The sequence below is a fragment of the Petaurus breviceps genome, unplaced genomic scaffold (assembly GCF_028583685.1).
Source record: "Petaurus breviceps papuanus isolate PSGF00001 unplaced genomic scaffold, PetGlider_PUasm1.0 90865, whole genome shotgun sequence".
Taxonomy (NCBI): Eukaryota; Metazoa; Chordata; class Mammalia; order Diprotodontia; family Petauridae; genus Petaurus; species Petaurus breviceps.
Window position 1 is genome coordinate 14,297,443 of NW_027187367.1, and position 22,561 is coordinate 14,320,003.

At 37.7% G+C, this 22,561-nt stretch overlaps 1 protein-coding gene across 4 annotated transcripts in view; it reads right to left on the minus strand.

Annotated features, from left to right (window-relative positions):
* The window catches only part of BTBD9 (BTB domain containing 9), a 503,538-nt gene that overhangs the window by 410,943 nt on the left and 70,034 nt on the right, over positions 1-22,561 (minus strand). For 3 of the 4 annotated variants that reach the window (XM_069073607.1, XM_069073606.1, XM_069073604.1), the window contains exons 4-6: positions 21,990-22,254; positions 6,859-7,078; positions 4,908-5,027 (exon numbers count right to left, since the gene is read on the minus strand). In XM_069073607.1, coding sequence (XP_068929708.1) covers positions 4,908-5,027; positions 6,859-7,078; positions 21,990-22,254 — 605 coding nt within the window. The remainder of the gene's footprint in view (positions 1-4,907; positions 5,028-6,858; positions 7,079-21,989; positions 22,255-22,561) is intronic. The other variant, XM_069073605.1, reaches the window with a different exon arrangement.

Here is a 22,561-nt window from a genome sequence, read left to right on the forward strand (position 1 = left end):
TGGAAACCCAGATGTTGACTGGGTATGGATGTAATGGTTGGACAGTTTGGAAATCTGTCTACTTGATGTTTCTGTCTTGATAATTATGCCTGTATACTTTGAGGTTCAGGGTGCTGACCTTTTCTCCTGAACAATACCTTAAACGATATATGTCTGACTGATTAAAGTAAGCTTGTTAACCCATTTTGAGTTGCTTTCCTTTAACAAAGCAGATCCAAGAACCTGTGGTAGCTGCAAACCCTGAGGACGCTTGGGGTGCTTGCTGCTACAGATGGCAATCCTCCCCCATGGGCAAGGCAAAATTTTGACTGAAATACTCTTTATTATTTTACCAAGACCTGTCAGAAAGTGAAAAATAATAAGGCCGTAAGGAGAAAATGGAAATATAGGCCTTTTTTCGGTGGGTAATGTTACATAAACAGATTATCAAAATGCAAAATAGCAAGAAGGAAGGCCATATAAGTAACAACTTCCTCAGTGTAAAGGGTTGTTAATGAATACATGAATAGAATCTTCCTCCCTAGAGATCTTTAAACATGGAGGATGTTCTTTTTAGCCTGAAGTCTCACCATTCAGAGAAGGAATGGGCTAGGGAACTTCCACCATACCATATGTGGTACCCTTTTCATCTTGGAATGCCTGGAATAGCCTGCTTTCCAATTTTCATTAAAAATGTACCTTACCTTTTAAGGACAAATACAAAAATCATACTTCCTTTTCTTACACTCTCAAATCCCTCTTCCAAAAGAGAAGAACTTACAATACTATATAACTCTCCAGAACTGGTTTATACCAAATAAGAGTTGCTATTTAAATCACTATGGGTTAATGTTAAACCAATCTGAAGCTCTTCTACTATACAGAGTTCCTTGAGACCCTGAATCTTGCTTGTTAATATTTGAGGAGCCATGGAGTGCAGGGCCATATTAGGTGCTGTGGAGGGTAAATAAAATTAGACTACTTACTCCTTATCTTTAAAGAGTTTACACCCTTAAATGGAAAATTGGGAAAGAATTTTTACAACCTATGTCTCTGATAAAGGACTCATTTCTAAAATATATAGAGAACTGAGTCAAATCTATAAGAATACAAGTCATTCCCCAATTGATAAATGGTCAAAGGATATGAACAGGAAATTTTCAGAGGAAGAAATTAAAGATATTTATAAGCATATGAAAGAATCACTATTGATTAGAGAAATGCAAATCAAAACAACTCTGAGGTACCACATCTCACCAGTTAGATTGGCTAAGATGACAAAACAGGAAAATGACAAATGCTGGAGAATATGTGGACAAACTGGAATACTAATGCATTGTTGATGGAGTTGTGAACTGATCCAGCCATTCTGGAGAGCAATCTGGAATTATGCCCCAAAGGGCTATAAATAATTTCATATCCTTTGACCCAGCAATACCACTCCTAGGGTTATATCCCAAAGAGATCATAGAAGTGGGAAAAAGACCCATATGTACAAAAATATTTCTAGCAGCTCTTTTTGTTGTGGCAAAAAATTGGAAATTAAGGGGGTGCCCATCAATTGGGGAATGACTGAACAAGTTGTGGTATATGCATGTTATGGAATACTACTGTGCTATAAGAAACGAGAAGCAGATGGACTTCATATTTACCTGGAGAGGTTTATACGAACTGATGCTGAGTGAGAAGAATAGAGCCAGGAGGAATTTGTACACAATTACAGACACAACATATGTGTGACGACCACCTTTGATAAACTGGACTCTTCTCAACAATCCAGAGTCATAAGTCAACCCCAGAAGACTCATGATGGAGAGAGATGTTTACATCCAGAGAAAGAACTGAGATTGAACTCAGATGGAAGCAAACTACCTGCTCTTTTTCTTTTTCTTGTTTGGTTTTGTTTCCTCTTTCCCATTGTTCATTCCATCTGATACAATCCTTCTTTATAAACTGACTGGTGCCTAATGTGAAAGTATTTGCAGACACTATACTTGATTGTATGCCGCCATGGGTGGGGAGGGAGGGAGGGAGAGAAAATTTGAAACTCAAGGAATTGTGGTGATGAATCTTGTAAACTAAAAATAAACAAATTAATAAAGACCAAAAACAAGAAAAAGAAAGAAAAAAAGTTTACACCCTTGTTAGAGATACATAATGCATAAGAAAAAGACTGAAGAGTAATGGTGATATACAAATAAGCATTAATTAATACTGTGCAAATTAAGTCCATAAATTCTAAGGAAACACATAATAAAGGAATAATAAGATGTATAAGATTTATTAGAGAAAGTGGAAGAGGTAAATTCAAAACATAGTCTCCATTAAAAATGTTTGTGAGATCACCATGATAATGACAAAAAGTCAAGTTTAAGAACACTATTTGGATTATAGACTTAAATTTAGCTGTTATTTCTGAGTATTTTAGATGCTGTTAAATTATTTCCTACCTATTACAAAAGGTCAAGCATATCAAGTAATGCAATATCAATAATTTAGCCTCATAAGCAATTTCACTTTCTTGTATACTTCAACACTTTGATAAATCTATGATCTCAATAGTGTAGGTACTCCCTCCACTGGCACAGATTCCAAATCATCACGCTTTTCATCCTGTGGAATTCTGGCTCATATCTTTTTGCATATCCTCTAGAGATTATCTACCCAATGTACTAGTGGTCTTCCTCAGGTTCTTTTAATGTTTTCTTATCAGTACAGCACTCAGGCTAGTATGCATCTACTTTTTCTTCATGACTGGTTCATATTCAATACAATATGAAAGTAATTCTTGATAGCATTCTGCACAGTCTACAAAGTACTTTACATACTACCTCATTTGATCCTCACCACAACCCCATGAGGTAAGTCCTATTATTATTCCTATTTTACAGATGAGGAACTGAAGCTGGAAGGTTAAATGACTTGCTAGAGTCACAGAGTTAGTGTCTGAAGCAAAGTTGGGTCTTTCTGACTCCATCCACTCTATCCCCTAGACACTTTGAAATAAAAACACCTTGAAATACCATCTCAAGAACTCTTCCTTGACTTTTATATTTTTTTCTTGATTAGATAAACAGGCCAGAATTGAGTGCGTGCTAAACAATGACAAAATATAGTATGGTATTCATGAAGACCAAAGAAATAGAAAGCCACAAGATGACAATGAGAGAGGAAAAAAGGACCAAAATTATAACAAGGATAAAAATGGTAAGAGATGAGTGAAAAGTGTAGCATTATTTTTCATACTGATGCTTGTCTCACTAACAAAAAACTGTCATTTCCTAGCAGACAAACACTAAAACCCAGGCCCTATCCTGGTGTCAGCACCACCATCCCAAAACTGGTATGGTTTGATTCAATTCAATTCAACAACTATTTATTTAGTGCCTACTATGTACCATTTCATAGTCCCAAATTTAATACAAACACAAATCTATCCATCAGTATTAGACATAAATTTAGCTGTTATTATGTATGCCTTTTTTTAAAAACCCACTCAAAGTGTAATAACCCTAGTCAATGCGAACTAAATCTTATTCTCTGTTTCATTCCCCCTTTGTCACTCACAAAGCATCCCTAGGCAGTTCTGGTATACATAATCTTCACTCAATTTCTAGTCTTCCATTTTAATCCATTCAAAATTCCTTTGATAAAAGAATAACTGCCAGACTAAAGACACTTTCACCCCTCTGTAGGGAAATAAAATTGATTTTCTTCATTTTTACACAAGGATCCTTATCCAACAGGACCATGTCCAATCACACCCATAATAAAAGACATGTAGGCAGAAACTTTTAATATATCAGATGCTGAAAAGTGTAACAGTAGTTAGTACCTGATAAATGTTCCAAGTAAGGGCCTACTCTTACATACCACATGATAAACTTAAGTGGACAAAGATCATGTTGTATCTAAGCAATCAATACTCTAGGGGGCCTCCCATGAAGAAACCAGATAGAGTAGTTGAGAAAGCTTCCAGGCCAGGTATCAAAGAAGAGACCACTAGGGTAGCTGTCTTTCTGTACCTCCCCTTTCACCTGCTTTTTTTTCTATAAAGCTCCATCCTTCTCATCTTCTATCTCCTCTGACTTTAAGAAAACAAGAAAATTGGAGAAGATTCTCCCCAGTGCTCTCCTGGGAGCTGTTCTATTAAAGGCAACAGGCAGAGTTGAGGCAAAAGGTAAGGAGGATATTCATTCATATCCATAACATCTCTTACATTATATGAAAAAGCATGTAAGGGAAATAAGCTGAAGTGCTCTCAAACCCTAGAAACAAGTAATAAAAAATTTAAGTCAGGACCCAAATCTCTTACCTCTGAAAAAAATCTAAGATAGTATTTTCAGGCTATGCCACCTCTTTTCCTATAACCTTACTACCTCATATGGATTTTGCAGCATTACAGGAGTTTGGAAAAATGAATTACACCTAAAGAAACATAAAAGCCCAGAAAGAAAATTGAGGCAGCATTTGATTTTCCCTTCCCCTTCTCTTTAAAAGTCTTGTGAAGCCATTCTCTGAACATACTGGTATCCTATGATTTTCAAGGAAATGCACATCCCATTTATCACATACTTATGATTTTATGATATAGCATGGGATTTAGAAAGCTTTTTGTTACTTGCCATTTAATGTGAAGTATAAAGTCTTTTGAATAATTCTACTTACATACCAAACTTATAGTTCCATCTCTGGACATTAATGTTCATTAATTTTCCACTTTTTCCCAAGAAGTTTTCCTGTTTATGAAGCCTAATAGTTTATTCCACGAAAAAGTTTTCTTTTTATAATAAGAAGGAAGGATGAAATCTGCCTCTCACAACTAAGTGTGATTGGAAAGTCAATGTTTACACATGTGTTTTAAGTTTACCTGGACCCAATCAATACATGTAAAATTTCAATCACACAATTAATCTATGTAAACTAACCTGCAGACCCGGGCAGGAAAATACAGCTTTTGCCAAGAACGACAGAGGTATTTTGAATGATCAATTACTCTGATCCAATCTAGTTCATCCATGGACACTTCAATGTAGTAGGAATAAGACCTTTGGAAGGGAGGGGGGAAAGTATAAAGAAATCACTGTATAAATATCAAAGAAAACAATTTATTCACTAACTATATTTTTTCACACATCACTGAAAGTTCATTTCAAGTTATTTGCTTCTTCTGTAAACAGAACTTGGCTTCCTTCATACTTCCAAAGTAAGTTCTAAATTAGCAGATTAGCACAGTCAAGCAAAAAAAGGAGGGCACAAGATAAAGAGAGGGATGTCTTTTTCTCCTTTAGCTAATCCCACCCTCTTAGGAACAGAGGCAATGCAAAATGGTTTCTCATCTCAGTTTTAGGTTTGAATTTTCTTTTTCCCTACATCCTTCCAATCTTCCATATCCCTACCACCCTCCATATCTAACCAAGAGTAGAGAAGTAATTGACACTACTGAAAAAAAATAATACAAGTGCATTCTGAGGACAAACTGAAATTTGTAGGCTAATAATCCTCAGTAATATTTAATAGCTTCTCTCCAAGTAAGCTATCTGGAACTCTACTGCTCACCTGTAACACACAGTACTTATTGGTACCTTTCTTCCCCAAGGTAAATTTAAATGTGAGGTGGTGTTATTTCTACTGCAATATCAACGGGACTGATCTCAGAAAGATTTAACTAACTGTAAATACCAGCCTGTAGCCAAAAATCATGACTAGGAAAGGTCAGCTTATTTTGTGACGCAATTTTCTGTTGTCCCTTCACTCCCGTTCATTTTATCTACACAGCAACAAACTGGCTATAACCTTTTCTTGAACCTCTCTGGGTTATCAGCAATTCAGGCTGTAATTCTACAATATGTGCTAAGAGTTTTTCTGGTTCTGGATCCTGAATGTTTTACCTTTGGTCAGAACTACCACAACTCCTATGACAGGGGACCTAGATGACTACACAGCAAAGCTAAGTTCCCTCTGAACAAAAAGAGCTTTTCTACAAAATGAATTGTTTTATAAATGTTTTGACAAGCATAAGAACTACAAAGATAATAAGGCCTTAATCCTCAAGGTTCATACCCCTTTCAGTAGTTCACGTTCACTCAAAAATGTACTACATGTCCCACTTAATTAACATTAAACTAAATTTAGCAAGAAAGGGACCAGGGAACAATATATTCAGAAGAAAACAAGAAGGGGACAAGCTGGAGAGATCCTATATATAAGCACCAAGGAGCTAGTTTAGCCCTAATTTTATATAAGCCTCGCTCCTAGAATGTAATAGCAGGCCAAAATTCTTCCTCTCCCAGTTAGGAGGAAACCCTCATCACTGCCATAATATACAAGCACCACTCATTCAGAGCCAGGATGGTACACATACTATCTGGCATGAAAACTCCGAGGCCACACCAAGCAGTACTGACAGAAATGGCACTTGGTGGGCTCTTCAGTATTGAAGTCTCCCTAAACTAAAATGAGAGCCAAGTTATTCTTTAGTTTGGGGTGACTATTTTTTTGCTTTTGGATGGGGAGAACTGGATCGAGGCCTGGTCTTTCAATGCAGTGTTCCAGTGGTTGGAGTACCTGACTAATTTCACCTAATTCTTTCATGCATTTGTTGGTCTATCATCTGTCTTGAAAAACTTCCTATTCTGCAAGACAGACTGGTAAATAAAATCCCTTTAAATAATCAGAATAAACTGTTAAGTGAACTATGCCTTCCAATTCCTTCCTAGGGGTTTCAACAGAAATGTTACTAAGCTATGAAGTTTTAAAATTCTAAAAAATTATAGGAAATCTAAGCATAACAAAACAACTTTAAGCCATTAACAGATTAAGTCATTGTAATCAAAATACAAAGTCAATTCCCCTTTGAATCACACTACTATCACTTACCGGCTATCACGATCCCACAGGAGTATTCGTATATGATTGATAATCGACGGCTGCCCTAATTTAATCTCAATGCCTGAACGGCAGTCATCATCAATTGGATGCCTAGAAAATCCATGATCCAAATCATAATTTTGTGTATCACCATCAAGTAAGGCAGATTTCAGCTCGCCTTTCACAACCTGGGCTCCATACTTCATAGTTGCAATGTTCTCTTCTGGTACTACAGTTAGAAATAGAAAAGGTAATATGAACAGTTGATTATTAAAAGATTCTCCCACAGCAAACAAGAAATACAAACTAAAAGCTATGAGAAAGGCAGACTGTTTGAGGATGACTATACAACCAATGTCCAATATGTGAGACATAGATCAAGGTTTACATTTATGTTTTTCCATTTTGTTTCAGTTTTTAAATTAGTCTAAAGGTCAGGAACATCTACTGTGAAGGAGTAGATGGAAGATCTAGAAGGATAAATGTATTATTTAATATTAAGTACTCATAAAATAGCTGGTGTAGTGTTAGGGGTTATGATAAAAGGTACACTCCATACAGAAAGTAAGATCTTGAGTAAGAGTGCCGGCGCTGGAGTCAGGAGGACCCGGAATTGGTTCTGGCCTCAGATACTTAACACCCACACAAAAAAACTGGCCCTGTAACCTTGGGCAAGTTACTTAACCCCAATTGCTTTATTAAAAAAAAAAAAAGTAAGATCTCCATTAAGGAAGCATAAACCCACTATAGTTAGACCATTTTATATCACTAGTTGCTATTTAATACCAAGTATCACATATAATACTAATAAGTGACATTTACATGGTACTTTATAATTATACTCCTTCTATTGCTCTAATTACTTCCCTTGCTGGTTCCTTATTGTCTGCCTACTTACCTGAAGCAGATGTTCTGCAAGGGTCTATTCCTGATTGGCCTCTTTTCCCCCTCCTCTTTAACAAGTTTATTCACTCTAGTCACTTTAACTATCAACTTCCATGTAGATCATTCTTTTTTTTTTTTGCCTTCTGGAGGGCAATTAGGGTTAAGTAACTTGCCCAAGGTTACACGGCTAGTTTGTGTGTGTGTGTGTGTGTGCGCGCGCGTGCGTGCGCGCGCGCGCTAAGCGTCTGAGGCCGGAACCGAACTCGGGTCCTCCTGACTCTGGGGCTGGCGCTTTGCTCACTGCGCCACCTAGCTGCCCCCATGTAGATCATTCTTAAATCTATCTCCCATGTTCAAAACTGGACTCATCTTTCATTTACTTCTCATATTCAGTTACCAACTATTTTAGATTCCAGCTCCACAACATGTTGACACTGTCTTCTCCACTCTATTTTGACTTCCCCCACATTCACAAAGGCCCTCACTATTACATCTCTAAAACTACTTTAACAATCCCCTAAGTGGTCTTGCTTCTCCCTCTCTTTCCTCCCTCTATACCATGGGTTTCTTCATCTTTTTTTTTTATCATATACTGCTTTTGGCTGTGGTATGAAGTTCTGTGCCCTTTCTCAAAATAACGTTTTTAAATACCTAAAATAAAACAGATTACCAAAGAACAAATTAAATTGAAATGCAATTATCAAAACTTTTTAAAATATTAAAATAATTTTTTAAAAGGTCATGGACCCCAGGTTAAGTACCTCAACATCCCTTCACACCATTTATCACTCTACTCAAAAATATTCAGTGCCTTACTGTTGTCGACTGAGTACACTTCAACCATTTACTAGACATTTAAGGGCCTCCACAATTTATTGCCACCCTACTTTTCCTTATGCCACATTACTCCTTTCTATGCACAATACTTCATTCACAAGCTGGACTACTCTCTGACCCTCAAATACAACCCTATATTCTCCCGATTCTGTATTTTTGGTTAATTGGGTACCTAAACCTGCCATTTCCCCCTTCATCCCTCTAACTCCTACTGAATTCCTACTCTTCCTTTAAAAACTGTATCAAATACCATATCATCCACGAAATCTCCCCCACTCTTTCTAGATGTCACTTGGCACTTTGTTTCTTGTAATTATTTGTTTTACAATGAATCTAAAAGTTAACAAGTCAAGCCTGTCTATAGAGAAGGAACAGACAGAAGACCTAGGACAAAAGTATCAGCTGCCTTCTTTAATATTAAATATTCACAAAATGCCTAACACAGCATTAGAGTTATGGAAAAGGCTACGCCCCATAAATACACTCGCCCTTCCTCCCTTTCTAATCATCTTAAAAATTATGCCCCTTCTGACAGTCTGCCATGAAGCCATCCTGGCCCAAGCTGACCCTGATCCTGTAGGATGCTCCATGTCTGATCTCTGTGCTTTTGCACTAGCTACTCACCAGTCCTGGAAGCAATCCTTTTTTATCTCTGCCTCTTGAAAGCCCTGGTCTCCAAGTTTCAGCTCAAGTATCATCTTCTACATAAAATCTTTCCTTTTCTCCCAAATGCTAGAGAACTTCCTTGCAAATCTTCCTTGAATTTGTTTATACTAATATATAAATTACTTAAATCTACCATATAGGGTAGATAAACTTATAATATTAATAACTTATTTGTAACATAATTTATATATAGTATGTGGACATATTATATATACTTATATAAGTATAGGTCATTTCTCCCATTAGAATGTAAGCTTCTTAAGGGCTGGGATATTTTCATTCTTGTCTTTGCATCTCCAGCTTTGAGCCTAGGGCCTGGTACTTAGTGAGCACATCAGGCCTTACTCACTGACTGTGATGTAATGATGGTAGATTATGATTATCTGTATTTTCTTTTTCTAATACACTCAGAACTTCCTGAGGATGGGGTCTTGTCTCATTTCCTCCCCCTCAGCGCCCCCCCCCCCGGTATTCAGCTCTTCATAAAATAAGCACATGAATATTTTGTTAAGTGAATGAATACTCAGCACCCATCAGTGCAATGTAGGTAGTTTACAAGTATTATTACCATTTTTAGAGATGAAGAGATAAAAGAGAAAGAGGTGAAGTAAAACAAAAAACAATGATGAAGTGATCTGCCTGAGCTCACATTTCTTAACTAACTAACCTAGGTCTTCTGATTACCAACCCAGCAGAGGAGAAATAAAGGTTCCCAGATAGTCTTGAGACCTAGATGGTACTGCTAAAATCAACTAATTAATTTAAAAATGAAAAGAAGGCATGTGATTTTTCATTTATATGAGTAATTTAAAAAAGATCTGTCATGAAGGTTAATAACGTGGTTATTAATGAATATTTCCTCATTATCTTTATCAAATGGCATTTACTAAGTGTCTACCTCATTTTAACACTCCTATAGTCTATGGAAAGCAAATTACAAAGACATGGATGGACACTGTCCTCTAAGAGCTCATAACCAAAAACAGATGACTTCAGTGAGGAAGATCATGTAATAAGGATGCAACAACACACACAAAACTATAAGAACATAAAAAACGACATAAAACTAAACATAGTAAATCAACAAGTTGTAAACAAACAAGAAACACTTTATATGTATTTCAAATATTTTTCTGAAGCAGAGGAGAGGACAAGTTATTTGCCAGATTTTATGGTGGAAGAAAACTAAGAAATCATCTTCTATTTGAGAGGCAACGTGGGACTTCCTGTAAATATAATTGCCTGGCTCCCTCACACCTATTATAAGAAAACACTGAAGTTTGGACCAGACAGAATAATGATCAAAAAGTCCAATAAGAACCTATAGTGACTTTTCCCACCCCAGAACTTCATAAAAAGTCGGAACAATAGGAGAGAGGGACACTTAAGCAAAGTAAACACAAATGCAATGGAACATGAAGTCCGCAAGGCTCTTGTTTGGAAGCAGCAACAGTGCTCCCCTAAGAAAGTCCAGAGAGGCACAGTGATACTAGAACCCTCAGACAAGGACTTGTCCACCATGCGCAGGGATGTTGAGGTCTCTACCACTCTGTCCTGAAATGACCAAGAAGGCCAAGAAAAAAGAGTTATGAAATCTAAAGAATCAAAAGGAACCTAACTTTGGGAGACAGAGGTCAATGCAAGAACTCAGGATCAAATAAAGCTGGGTCGACTACCTCACCCAAAAGTGCAGCATGGGGCAGAGATTAGTTCTGGCATAAAGTCAGAGAGATGAGTAAATCAAAATAAAACACAAACCAGCATCAAAAATTATTGCAAATCTAATTCTAAGAAATGGACACTCTAAAAACTAGAAGATTTCAAACACAAATCAATAATGCCATGAAAGAGCATATAAAACTAAAACAAAAAACATTGAAAAAATATATGAAAATTTATACCAATATGAAAAACTAACCTGGAAAACAAATCAAGAAGAGATTATTTAAGAGTCATTGACGCTCTAAAAACCATAATTTTTAAAAAGCTGGCTTCTACATTTCAAGAAATTATTAATGAAAACTGCCCAGATGTATCAGAACCGAGGAGTAAAAAAGTAAAGGAAAAAAGAATCCACTAATTACCTCCTAAAAAGAACTCCAAAAATAAAGGTCCCAGAAATGTCATGATCAAAACCCAAAGTTCAGATAACAAAGAAGAAATAGTGAAAGCACCCAGAAATGAGGAGTTCAAGCATCAAGAAATCCACAATCTGAATAATATAAGACCTGGCAGCATATGCCTGAAGTGAGAGGAGATCTTGGAATAAAATACTACACAAGGGAAAAGCTTATAACCAATAATATCTTACCCTATAAATCTGAATACAATTCTATAGGGGGGAATGGGCGTTTAATGGAATAAGGGGCCTCTCAAGCATTTCTGATTAAAGTGCAAAACTGAATAAAAACTCTGGAGTACAAAGAACTGAGTTTAGAGAAACCTAGAAAAATAAATTTATTTGAGCAATCTGAAGGAGATAAATAATGAAGCAATGCTAATGGGAGTGAAGAAACAAATGTCTTTTCAGAACTTTAATGTTTTTAAAGAGAACTGAGGATGTTAAATAAGAAAAACAGACATCCTAATAACAGATTTTTTCTTTCCTGAGGGTTTGAAGACAGGAAGTAAAAAGGAGGAATATACTAGTGTAGAAAGAAAGAAGATAGGGACAGAACTCATTATTTTTCAAAGTATACAAATATAGTAAAAGGATTTGGGGAGGCGGGCATCAGAATTCCATGTCTGAGGCAGACAAAGGACGGTAGAATACACCCCAAAACAGGATGGTGTGGAAAATACATTAGAACAAGAGGGAATAGGGCAGGGTGAGGTAAAAAAGTAAGATAATACTAAGAAGGTAACAGTTCCAAACAAAACAAAACTTCCTTTTCCTAAAGGAAGAAATAAAAGAGAGGGTTAAAGAAAAAGAAAAAAACCTAGAAATTATAGTCTAAAGGGGTTTCTTGGATTGGCTCTTAGATAACTAGGGAATGGCTAAACAAACTATGGTATATAAATGAAATGGAAAATCACTATGCTGTAAGAAAGAACAAAGATGATTTCAGAGAATCCTGAGTAGTATGAATTGACAGAACAAAGTGGGAAGAAAGAGAAGAACAATTTATAGTAAGATAATAACATTGTAAATAAAACCAACTTTGAAAGACTTAAAAACTCTGATCAAAGCAATAACCAACAAATATCTCCAAAGGTCCTATGATGAAACACATTACCTAGACAAAGAGATAGTGGATGCTAGGTACAGACACATATTTTTAGACATGGTCATTGAGTAGATAATTTTGCTAGATCTATGTTAATTTGTTACAAAGCTGTGTGGTTTCCCCACCCTCCCTTTCATTCTTTTTCACTTAATTGGGAGAAAGATATGTCAGAGTGTTGGAGAAGTTAGCAATCATAATACAAAAGAAAGACGAGATAGGAAGAGAGGGGAGGGGAGGGGAGAAAGGAAAGAAAAAGCAGTCACTGAAACATTTTATTAAATGTACAGGGAATTCATGGAAGTTCAGAAGGATGCACAGACAAGCAAGTAACACATAGAATTTATTATATATAGTTTAAAGCAAATTATGTGAAAATGAAATTCACAATTTCTTATGGAAGAGAATTTTTGTGTGCTGCTCTATGCATGAAAATGCTCATGTTGGTGGTGTGGTTTTTTTGCACAAAAACAGAAAAGTACGGGGTGGAGCAAAGATGGCCAAGTAGAAGCAGGAAACTCCCTGTGCTCCCACTCCAACCACCTCCAATACCTGTAAAATAAGACTCTAACCAAATTTTAGCTCCACAGAATCCACAAACTGACAGAGAGAAACAAATCTCCCAGTGAAGGCAACCTGGCAGATCAATAGGAAGGGTCTATTGCCCCAAACTGGGAGCTGAGTGCAGTCCCACATGAGCTAGCCCGTGTGGGAGGAACTCTGTTGGAACTGGATGACTGCGGAGAGTGGTCTGGCGCCTGTGTCTGGGATGAGAGGTAGTAGAAGTGCGGCACCCGTGTAGCTGCCACAAGAGCTCCTGGCCTGTATATCAAAGGGGGAACAAGCAACCATTCAGAGGGCAATCACTATTGCTTTGACCTGCTTGGATCTGGGTCACTGTCTTGGGGGGAACTCATGGGGTGAGAAACGCCAGTGTGTCAGAGCTTGTGGTGGCTGTAGAGAAGGCACCCTCCTCAGACATCTGACACCATCTGCAAAAACCCTAGCAATTTGGGACAAAGCTCTCTCCACTCTGAAAGCAGAGTGGCAAAGAGCTCAAAAGTCAAATAGTTAGCTAGCAAGAGGAGCAAGTAAAGGAAGCGCAATCAGACCACAGAACCATTTTGGGGGGACAAAAAGGATCAAGGCATAGAGAGAGAGGAAGACAACGGAGTCAGAACTCCTGCATCAAAAGCCTCCAAGAAAAATATGAACTAGTTAAAGGCCATGGAGAAGCTCAAGAAGGATTTTGAAAATCAAGTAAGAGAAGTGGAGGAAAAACTGGGAAGAGAAATGAGAATGATGCAAGAAAATCATGAAAAGAGAGTCAACAGCCTGCTAAAGGAGACCCCAAAAAATACTGAAGAAGATAACACCTTAAAAAATAGACTAACTCAAATGGCAAAAAAGGCCCAAAAAGACAATGAGGAGAAGAATGTCTTAAAAAGCCAAATTGCCCAGATGGAAAAGGAATTTCAAAAACTCACTGAAGAGAATAATTCCTTCAAAATTAGACAGGAGCAAATGAAAGCTAATGACTTTATGAAAAATCAAGATACTATAAAACTGATACAAACAAATGAAAAAATAGAAGGCAATGGGAAATATCCCATTGGAAAAACCACTGACCTGGAAAATAGATCCAGGAGAGATAATTTAAAAATTATTGGACTACCTGAAAGCCATGATAAAAAAAGAACCTAGAAATCATCCTTTAAGAAATTCTCAAGGAAAATTGCCCTGATATTCTAGAACCAGAGGGCAAAACAGAAATTGAAAAATTCACTGCTCACCTCTTGAAAAAGATCTGAAAAAGAAAACTCCTAGGACTATCATAGCCAGATTCCAGAGCTCTCAGGACAAGGAGAAACTATTACAAGCTGTCAGGAAGAAAAAATTTGAGTATTGTGGCAACACAAACAGTATAACACAAGACCTAGCAGCTTCTACATTAAGGGATCAAAGGGCTTGGAATACGATACTCCAAAGGTCAAAGGAGCTAGGACTATAACCAAGAATTACCTACCTAGCAAAACTAAGTATAATGCTCAGGGGAAAATATGGTCATTCAACGAAACAGAAGATTTTTAAGCATTCTTGATGAAAAAAAACAGAACTGAACAGAAAATTTGACTTTCAAATACAAGAGGCAAGAGAAGCATGAGAATATAAACAGGAAAAAGGAATCATAAAGAACTTATTAAAGTTCAACTATTTACATTCTTATATGGAAAAACGATAATTGTAACTCATGAGACTTTTCTCAGTAAGAGGATAGTTGAAGGGAATATATACACACACACACAAACATATATATGTATAGGAGGGTGTATGTGTGTATGAATACATATGTGAGTATGTGTATATGTGTGTACATGTATACTCAGACAGAGGGAACAGGATGAGTTGAATAGGAAGGGATGATATCTAAAAAATAAAATCAGAAGGTGAGAGGATATAATGAGAGAAGGAGGAAGGGAGAGATAGAATAGGGTAAATTAACTTATATGAAAGAGGCAAGAGAAAACTGTTACAATGGAGGGGAAGAGCAGGAAGGTAAAAGGGAATGGGTCAACCTTACCCTCACTGAATTTGGCTTAAGGAGGGAATAACATACACCCTCAATTGGCTATCTTACCCTACAGGAAAATAGGGGGGTGGGGCCAAGAGGGGCAATGACAGAAGGGAGGACAGATTGGGGGAGAAGGTAATTAGAAGCATACACTTTTGAAAAGGGACAGGGTCAAAGTAGAAAACAGAGTAAGTGGGGAGTTGGGATAGGATGGAGGGAAATATAGTTAGTCTTTCACAATATAACTACTATGGAAACGTTTTGCGTAACTACACATGTGCAACCTATATTGAACCTTGTCTTCCCAGTGGGGGTGGGTGAGGAGGGAAGATGGGAAAGAATCAGGAAATCAAAATTTTAAAAACAAATGTTAAAAAAAATTGTTTTTTTACATAGAACTGGGAAATAAGATATACAGACACTGGGATATCGAAATCCATCTTGTCCTACCAGAAAGCTAAGAGGGAATGGGGGAGAGTATAAGAGAGAGCAGACTGGGGAAAGGGGTATTCAGTAGGCTTGCTATCTTGGGGTGGGGGTAGGGGAAAAATGGGGAGAAAATTTGTAAATCAAAATCTTGTGAAAATTAATGTTGAAAACGAAAAATCAATAAATAACATTTTTTAAAAACCAGAAAAGTAGGAGTGAAAAAGAAAGTTAGCTAGACAAAACTGGGGGTAACCCACTGAAGAGTTCATAGTGTATTAAAGTCGATATCCAAGACATAGGAAATTTAACTCTTGACCACCAGAAGGCTGGACAGTGTACAGGAAAGGTAAGAGGACACTTCTGACTTCCAGGATTATAGCCTTTCAAATATTTGAAGGGAGGCAATATAGTGCTAGATCTAGAGTCATAGGACCTGGATTCAAATCCCGGAACTGAGAAAGTATCACTAACTTTTTCGAACCCAGTTTCATAAACTGCAAATTGGGGAAGAGAGGGAATGAAGGAGGAAGAGAGAAAAGAGAGGGAGGGGGAAGAGAATGAAGGGACGGGAGGGAGAGAGGAGAGAAGACAGGAGGGAAGGAAGAAAAAGGAAGGAAGAGAAGGGGAAGGGAGGAGGGAGGTATGAAGGGAAGGGAGACTTAAAAGAAAAGTGGGAGAGAGAGAAAAGAGAGATTTGGTTTTGCGGTAAAGAAAACCTAACGGTCTCCCTCACAAGAGAGCTGCAAACAAAGTCTGGTATGTTACAGAGGAAATTTCTGTTCAAGCACAGGTTGGATTAGGTATCTTTTGTGATCCCTTTCACCTCTGGGGTTCACCTCTGGTCCTATAAAGTTACCCTTGATATGAAGACCCTTTTGTTCTATTTAGGGTGGATTCACCACTCTACTTTATAATTTGGTTGCTTTCTACTAGATTATGACAATAGCTTCAAATCTAAGCTGTTCCCACTAAGAGCTGCCTTCCATCTTTCTATATATACATGTATTTTGTCCCTGAGGAATTAATACCTCTTTTTAATTCTCTTTCTATGTTAAAAAATATTACTACATTCACCCTTTCATTCTAGTTTCCAAACAATTCACCATTTGTTTATCTTCTCTACTGAAATCTTTCCTCAAACAGGAACTGAAGATCATTTTAGTTAACCACTATACTCCAAACACACACAGGAATTACCAGATAGGAGAATCAGAGATGTTTTAAAGATGTTTGTAAACTTACCATCTAGAAGTCAGTCAAACAACATTAATTAAGCACCTATGATGTGCCAGCTGGCACATCATGTGATAAATACTTAAGATACAAAGGGGGAAAAACAGTGACAGCTCTCAAGAAGCACACATTCTAATAAGGGAGACCACATGTAAGTAACTGCATATAAATAAGATAAATTGGGGATAGTCTTAAAGAGAAGACAATAAGATTAAGGAAAAAAAGGAAAGGGCTCTTGCAAAAGGCAGAGCTTTAGCTAAGACTTGAAGGTAGCCAAGGAAGCCAAGAGGTGAAAATAAGGAAGGAGAGTTCTACGCATTGGGAGGGAAGCAAGAGGGAAAAATAGAAAGAAACCAATGAAAACACAGAATTAGAGATGGGGTGTCTTGTGCAAAGAAAGGCAAAGAGGCTATGTGTCACTGAATTGCAGTGTGTGGAAGTAAATACAAGTTTAAGAAGGGTAGAAAGGTAAGAAGGGGCCATCCTGTAAATGGCTTTAAAATCCAAACAGAAACTGGTATTTGATCCTGGAGTCAATAGGGAGTCACTAGAGCTAAATGAATTGATCTAGGGGGATGAGGGTGGGGGATGGGGGAAGGCTGTCACACTCAGCTGTGCTTTATAGGAAGACTGACTTGACAACTGACTAGAGGATGATGGATCAGAGCAGGAAGAGACTTGAGACTGGGAGATCAGCCTGCAGGCTACTGAAATAGTCCAGGCATGAGGGGAAAGAAGGGAGGGGAGAGAGGGAACAAGCATTTATTAAGAGCATACTATGAGAAGGCATTGTTTCATTTGATCTTCACAAAAATCCTATCAAATGATTAAGGACTGCATGAGGGGATGGGAGTGTCAGAGCAAAGGTAGCATATGTAAGAAAGGCTACAAAAAAAGGAAGAAGTCAGGACATGGTAACTGACTAGATATTGGGGGTGGGGAGGAGGAGATGAAGAATTGAAGATGAAAACTAGGTTACATGCCTGGGTGACTGGAAGGAAGGTGGTACATTCAATAATATTGGGAAAGTCAGGAAGAGAGAAAGGTTTCAGAGGAAATATAATGAGTTCAGTTTTAGATATGTTGAATTTTAAATGTCTACAGGACACCAATTCAAGATGAATAATAGATGTGAATTAGAGATGTGAAACTAGAGGTTGGGAGAGGCATTAGGGTTAGACAAGTACCGTGTTTCCCCGATAATAAGACCTACCCCGAAAATAAGCCCTCCCCTTACTGTGTAAGATTCCTCTAAAATAAGCCCTCCCCCGAAAATAAGCCCTATTGAGATTGCTACTGTAGTGAAGGTGATCCCCTGCACTACACGCTACATTACGGTACCCTCTGTATGCACTGTCCCCCCCTCCCCCGGGTGAAACGCACTCCGCGCTCCAAGCTGCATCCAATCAGAGCTGCAGCAGTGAGCACGTCATCCTGTTCTTCCCCAGTGATTTGCTTATTGAATAAAGGTACATTTTTTTGTTCACATTTACTGTTTATTAAAATTGCTGTCAATGCTCATTAAAATAAGCCCTCTGGTGTTTTTCTGTCCAAAAAATTAATAAGACAGTGTCTTATTATCGGGGAAACACGGTAGATCTGAGTATCATCTGTATAGAAATAATAATAGAAACCTTGGGAGTTGATGAAATAAAAAATAGTATAGAGCAGGGGTGGGGAACCTGCAACCTCGAGGCCACATGTGACCCTCTAGGTTCTCAAGCATGGCCTTTTGACCACATCCAAGTTTTACAGAACAAATCCTTTTATTAAGGGGATTTGTTCTGTGAAGTTTGGATTCAGTTAAAGGCCATACTTGAGGACCTAGAGGGCCACACGTGGCCTCAAGACCACTAGTTCTCCATGCCCAGTATAAAAGGAAAAGAGAAAATGAACCAGGACAGAATGTTGAGGGAGACCCATGGATTGTGCTGGATAAAGATCCAGCAAAGTCAGAGAAGGAACAGTTAGAAGGGTAGGAGAACCAGGAAAGACCATGTCACGGAAACATAGAGAGAAGAGTGTGACAAGGAGCAGAGAGTGACTGACAGTATTAGACTATGCAGAGGTCATGAGGAATTAGGACTGAGAAAAAAGTAATGAATTTGGTAATTAAGAGAGCACCGGTAACTTTCGTGAGAACAGTTTCCAGGAAACAATCTGATTATGCTCTGGGAAAAGCACTGGGTTTGGGAGCTGGGAGGGTCTGGTTCTAGTCTGATTTCTGCCATTGACTCACTATGTGTGACCTTTGCCCAAGATGTTTAAGTAGATGACTCTTCTCCTACCTACAGAACTAGACTAAAAGGTAAATGGGAAATGGTTAAAATAAATACAAAAGCAATACCACACCAATATGGTTAATTCATGTTCTACTTGGGTTTCACATCATGGATTTAGGAGAGAAATGATGAATGAAGGTGGTGACTGGGAGACAAGAGAAATATTAAGGGGGAGAAACAGGGAGATGTGGAGACTGACTAAACTGGGATAAGGAAGAGTGAGGAGTCAAGGATAACATAAGGTTACAAAACTAGGACATGGGTACTACCTAAATTATCATTTTACAGTGAAAAATATTAGAATAAACTATTATAAGCAACTCACTCCCTCACCAATCCAACAAGATATAGATACAGTTTTTTATTTTAAAAAGGTTTCCCAAAACTGAAATATTAGAATTTAAGAATGAGCTAGAGAATGATAGAGAAAGATTGTTCAGTTGGAAAGAACTGATCAGAAAAAAAAAGTAATTAGGAAAAGATAAGAGATTAAGAAAAAGTTAGAGACATAAAATGTTCATATTTGAAGATGGCGGTATAGAAGCAGGAAAACTCCATGTGCTTCCCCCATAACCACTTCAAATACTTATAAAAAATGACTCTAAACAAACTTTAGGGCTACAGAACCCACAAAGTGACAGAGAGAAACAAACCTCCCACTGAAGACAGTCCAGCAAGTGGTCAGGAAGGGTTCATCAAAGCATGCGGGAAAGACAGCCCAGCCCCACCTGAGCCCTCAGGTTTTAGCCTCAGACCAGCCAGACCAGCCACGGCTAGAGGGACATCAGGAGAATAGATCACCAGCAGCTGTGATGGTTTCCAGAACTATCAACCCATAAATGCCAAAGGAAGCAAAGCAAGCACAGCAATCCGACTTTGGATTCCTTTTTGGGGGACAAAAAGGATCAAAGCATGGAACAGGAGGAAGGCAACAAAGTCAGAACCAGAGGGCAAAACAGAGGTTGAAAGAATCTACCCATCACCTCTTGAAAAAGATCCCCCCAAAAAACTCCTAGGAATATTATAGCCAGGTTCTGGAATTCCAAGATCAAGGAAAAAATATTACAAGCAGCCAAGAAGAAACAATTTGAATATTGTAGAAACACAATCAGGATAACACAGGATCTGGCAGCTTCTACATTGAGGGATCAAAGGGCTTGGAATATGCTATTCCAGAGGTCAAAGGAACTGGGATTAAAAACAAAAATCACCTACCCAGCAAAACTGAATATCATATTTCAGGGGAAAAATATGGGTTCATTTTATTTTGTCTTTGTATTCCTAGGACCCAGAATAGTATTCTGGAACATAGTTAAATGTTAATAAATGCTTGTTAGCTGAATAATAATACTATTACTGAGTGTTCTTTCTTTCTACCTTTTGGACTACTCCTCTGTCATCTCTTCTCGCACTCCTACCATTAGTGTTGTACAATGCCCAAGACTCTCGGAAAACTCTGCTCTATCTCACCCTTACAATCTTTTCTAATAACCAGTACGAATCAGATAGTTCTGCTCCCTCTCCCTCAAACATTACTGGTCTCTACTATTTCTCAAACTTTTCAGCTCATGTGGAATGTCCTGCCCTCTTCTTTATGCCTATCTAAATCTTCAAAGCCTATCTACTTTGTAAGACCCAACTTTCCTTATCTACTTTTCAAGATCCACATTCTTCACATAGTCCTTCCCACACACACTATGTAACAATGACTTGAACTTTTACTTACTATACCATTCATCAAAGGTCTCATATCCCCAAGGAGACTTTAAATCTGAAAGGTAGGAAACCCTTCTCAGACTTCTTTTGCAACATTCCAACCTCCTTAATACCTATCATATAGTTTGTACCTAGTAAGTACACAATATATACTTCTGGAACTGTGTACTACCATATGTAAAAAAAGTATCTTGAGCAGGACTGGCATTCTGGGAAAGAAGCAAGCAGTTTTCCCAGAAATGGTAGTTCTCTATGGTTAGTGGTAAGAGATTTTATAGCATGACTTAGACTTAATTCAAATCTTATCCTTCTTAACCTTGCTGTAGATAAAATTAACCATCTCTCAATTCAGTCCCCTTGCCTCAAAGCCTATAGCAACCACCCTATTTCAGGGCCTCATCACTCTCTCCAATCCATTTTCCATACAACTGCCAAAGTGAAATTCTTATGGCACAGATTTGACAGTTTCCCTCCTCTACTGAAGGAGCTTCAGTGGCTCCCTATTATCTCTAGGATAAAATATAAACTACTCTGTCTGGTATTTAAAGCCCTTCACAATAGGCTTCAATATACAATTTCTAACTTTATTATGCATTACTTCCTTTTAGTCACTCTTCATGCCAAATAAATTGACCTGGTTGCTCCTCAAATAGGAAATTCAAGCTCCCATTCCAGGTACTTTGCACAAGCCATCCTCCATGCCTAAAAGACTCTCTCTTTTCACCTCTGTTTCTTAGAATCTCTAGTTTTTTTCTAAGTTCAACTCAAGTGCTAGCTCTTACATGATGCCTTTCCTGTTCTCCCCAACTACTGGTACTACACCTACAAAAATTGTCATCTATGTGTGCATTTATACATATGTCTTTTATATAATTTATAAATACTGCCATATTTATAAATACATATTGTGTGTATTTAAATATATATATATATATATATATATATATATATATATGGTTTTCTACAAAATAATCTAACTTCCTTGAGGGAAGACATGGTTTCATTTTTGTCTTGGTAACTTCATTGCTGAACATGGTGCTTGGCGTGTCCCAGGAGCTTAAAAAATGCTTCCTGACTGACTGAAGAGGGTATCACAAGATGTAAGAAGTAAAGTTCCATATTAGAACTAATATATATATATAGAGAGAGAGAGAGAAAGAGGGTTACAGGGCCTATAAACACTATAGTTTTGTAGCTGTAACAGCTACAGGATTTGTGAAAAGTGATAAAAGTTTTGTGAGCAAAGCTTTCAGAAAAGTTCTCCACTACATACATTTACAAGAAACAGGTACTCACTGAGCATGCCCCGATAATTGAGATCCATGTCCCGACTTTCTGAGCGCACTTTAATTGCATCCAAGATGGCATCAGGAGACAATAATGTAGAAGGTCTAACAACATTCAAAAGCTCAGTGAGACTCATCAGGGGCAAACGAACTGCCTGCATGATTTCAGCATGATCCTCTTTTGGATTGTGCTTACACCAGTTCAACAAGGCTTGAAAAATATCCTTTTCAGGAGCTGCAAATGAATCTCTTAATACGATATTGAGAAGTGCTGCCTAGGAGGAAAAGGATAAAAAGGAAAATTCTAGTTAAAAATAGAGTCCAGCAAAGCAGATCAGTAAAGGATTATATGATTTTGGGTGTTCATTGGTCCTTTGAACTCTTCTCTTCCCAGCTTAGCTCTCCATTACCCCAATCTTCTTAACTTTTTCCCTCAACCTATAAGTTAACATCTACCATTCTCACTTCTACCTAGCTTTTCCATTTATTGAACCTCTCTCTACACTTAATTCAATCTCTTCTTTAACCAGTATAATTAAAAATTTAATGAAAAATAGTAAAACATTCAAAACTTGTTTTAAA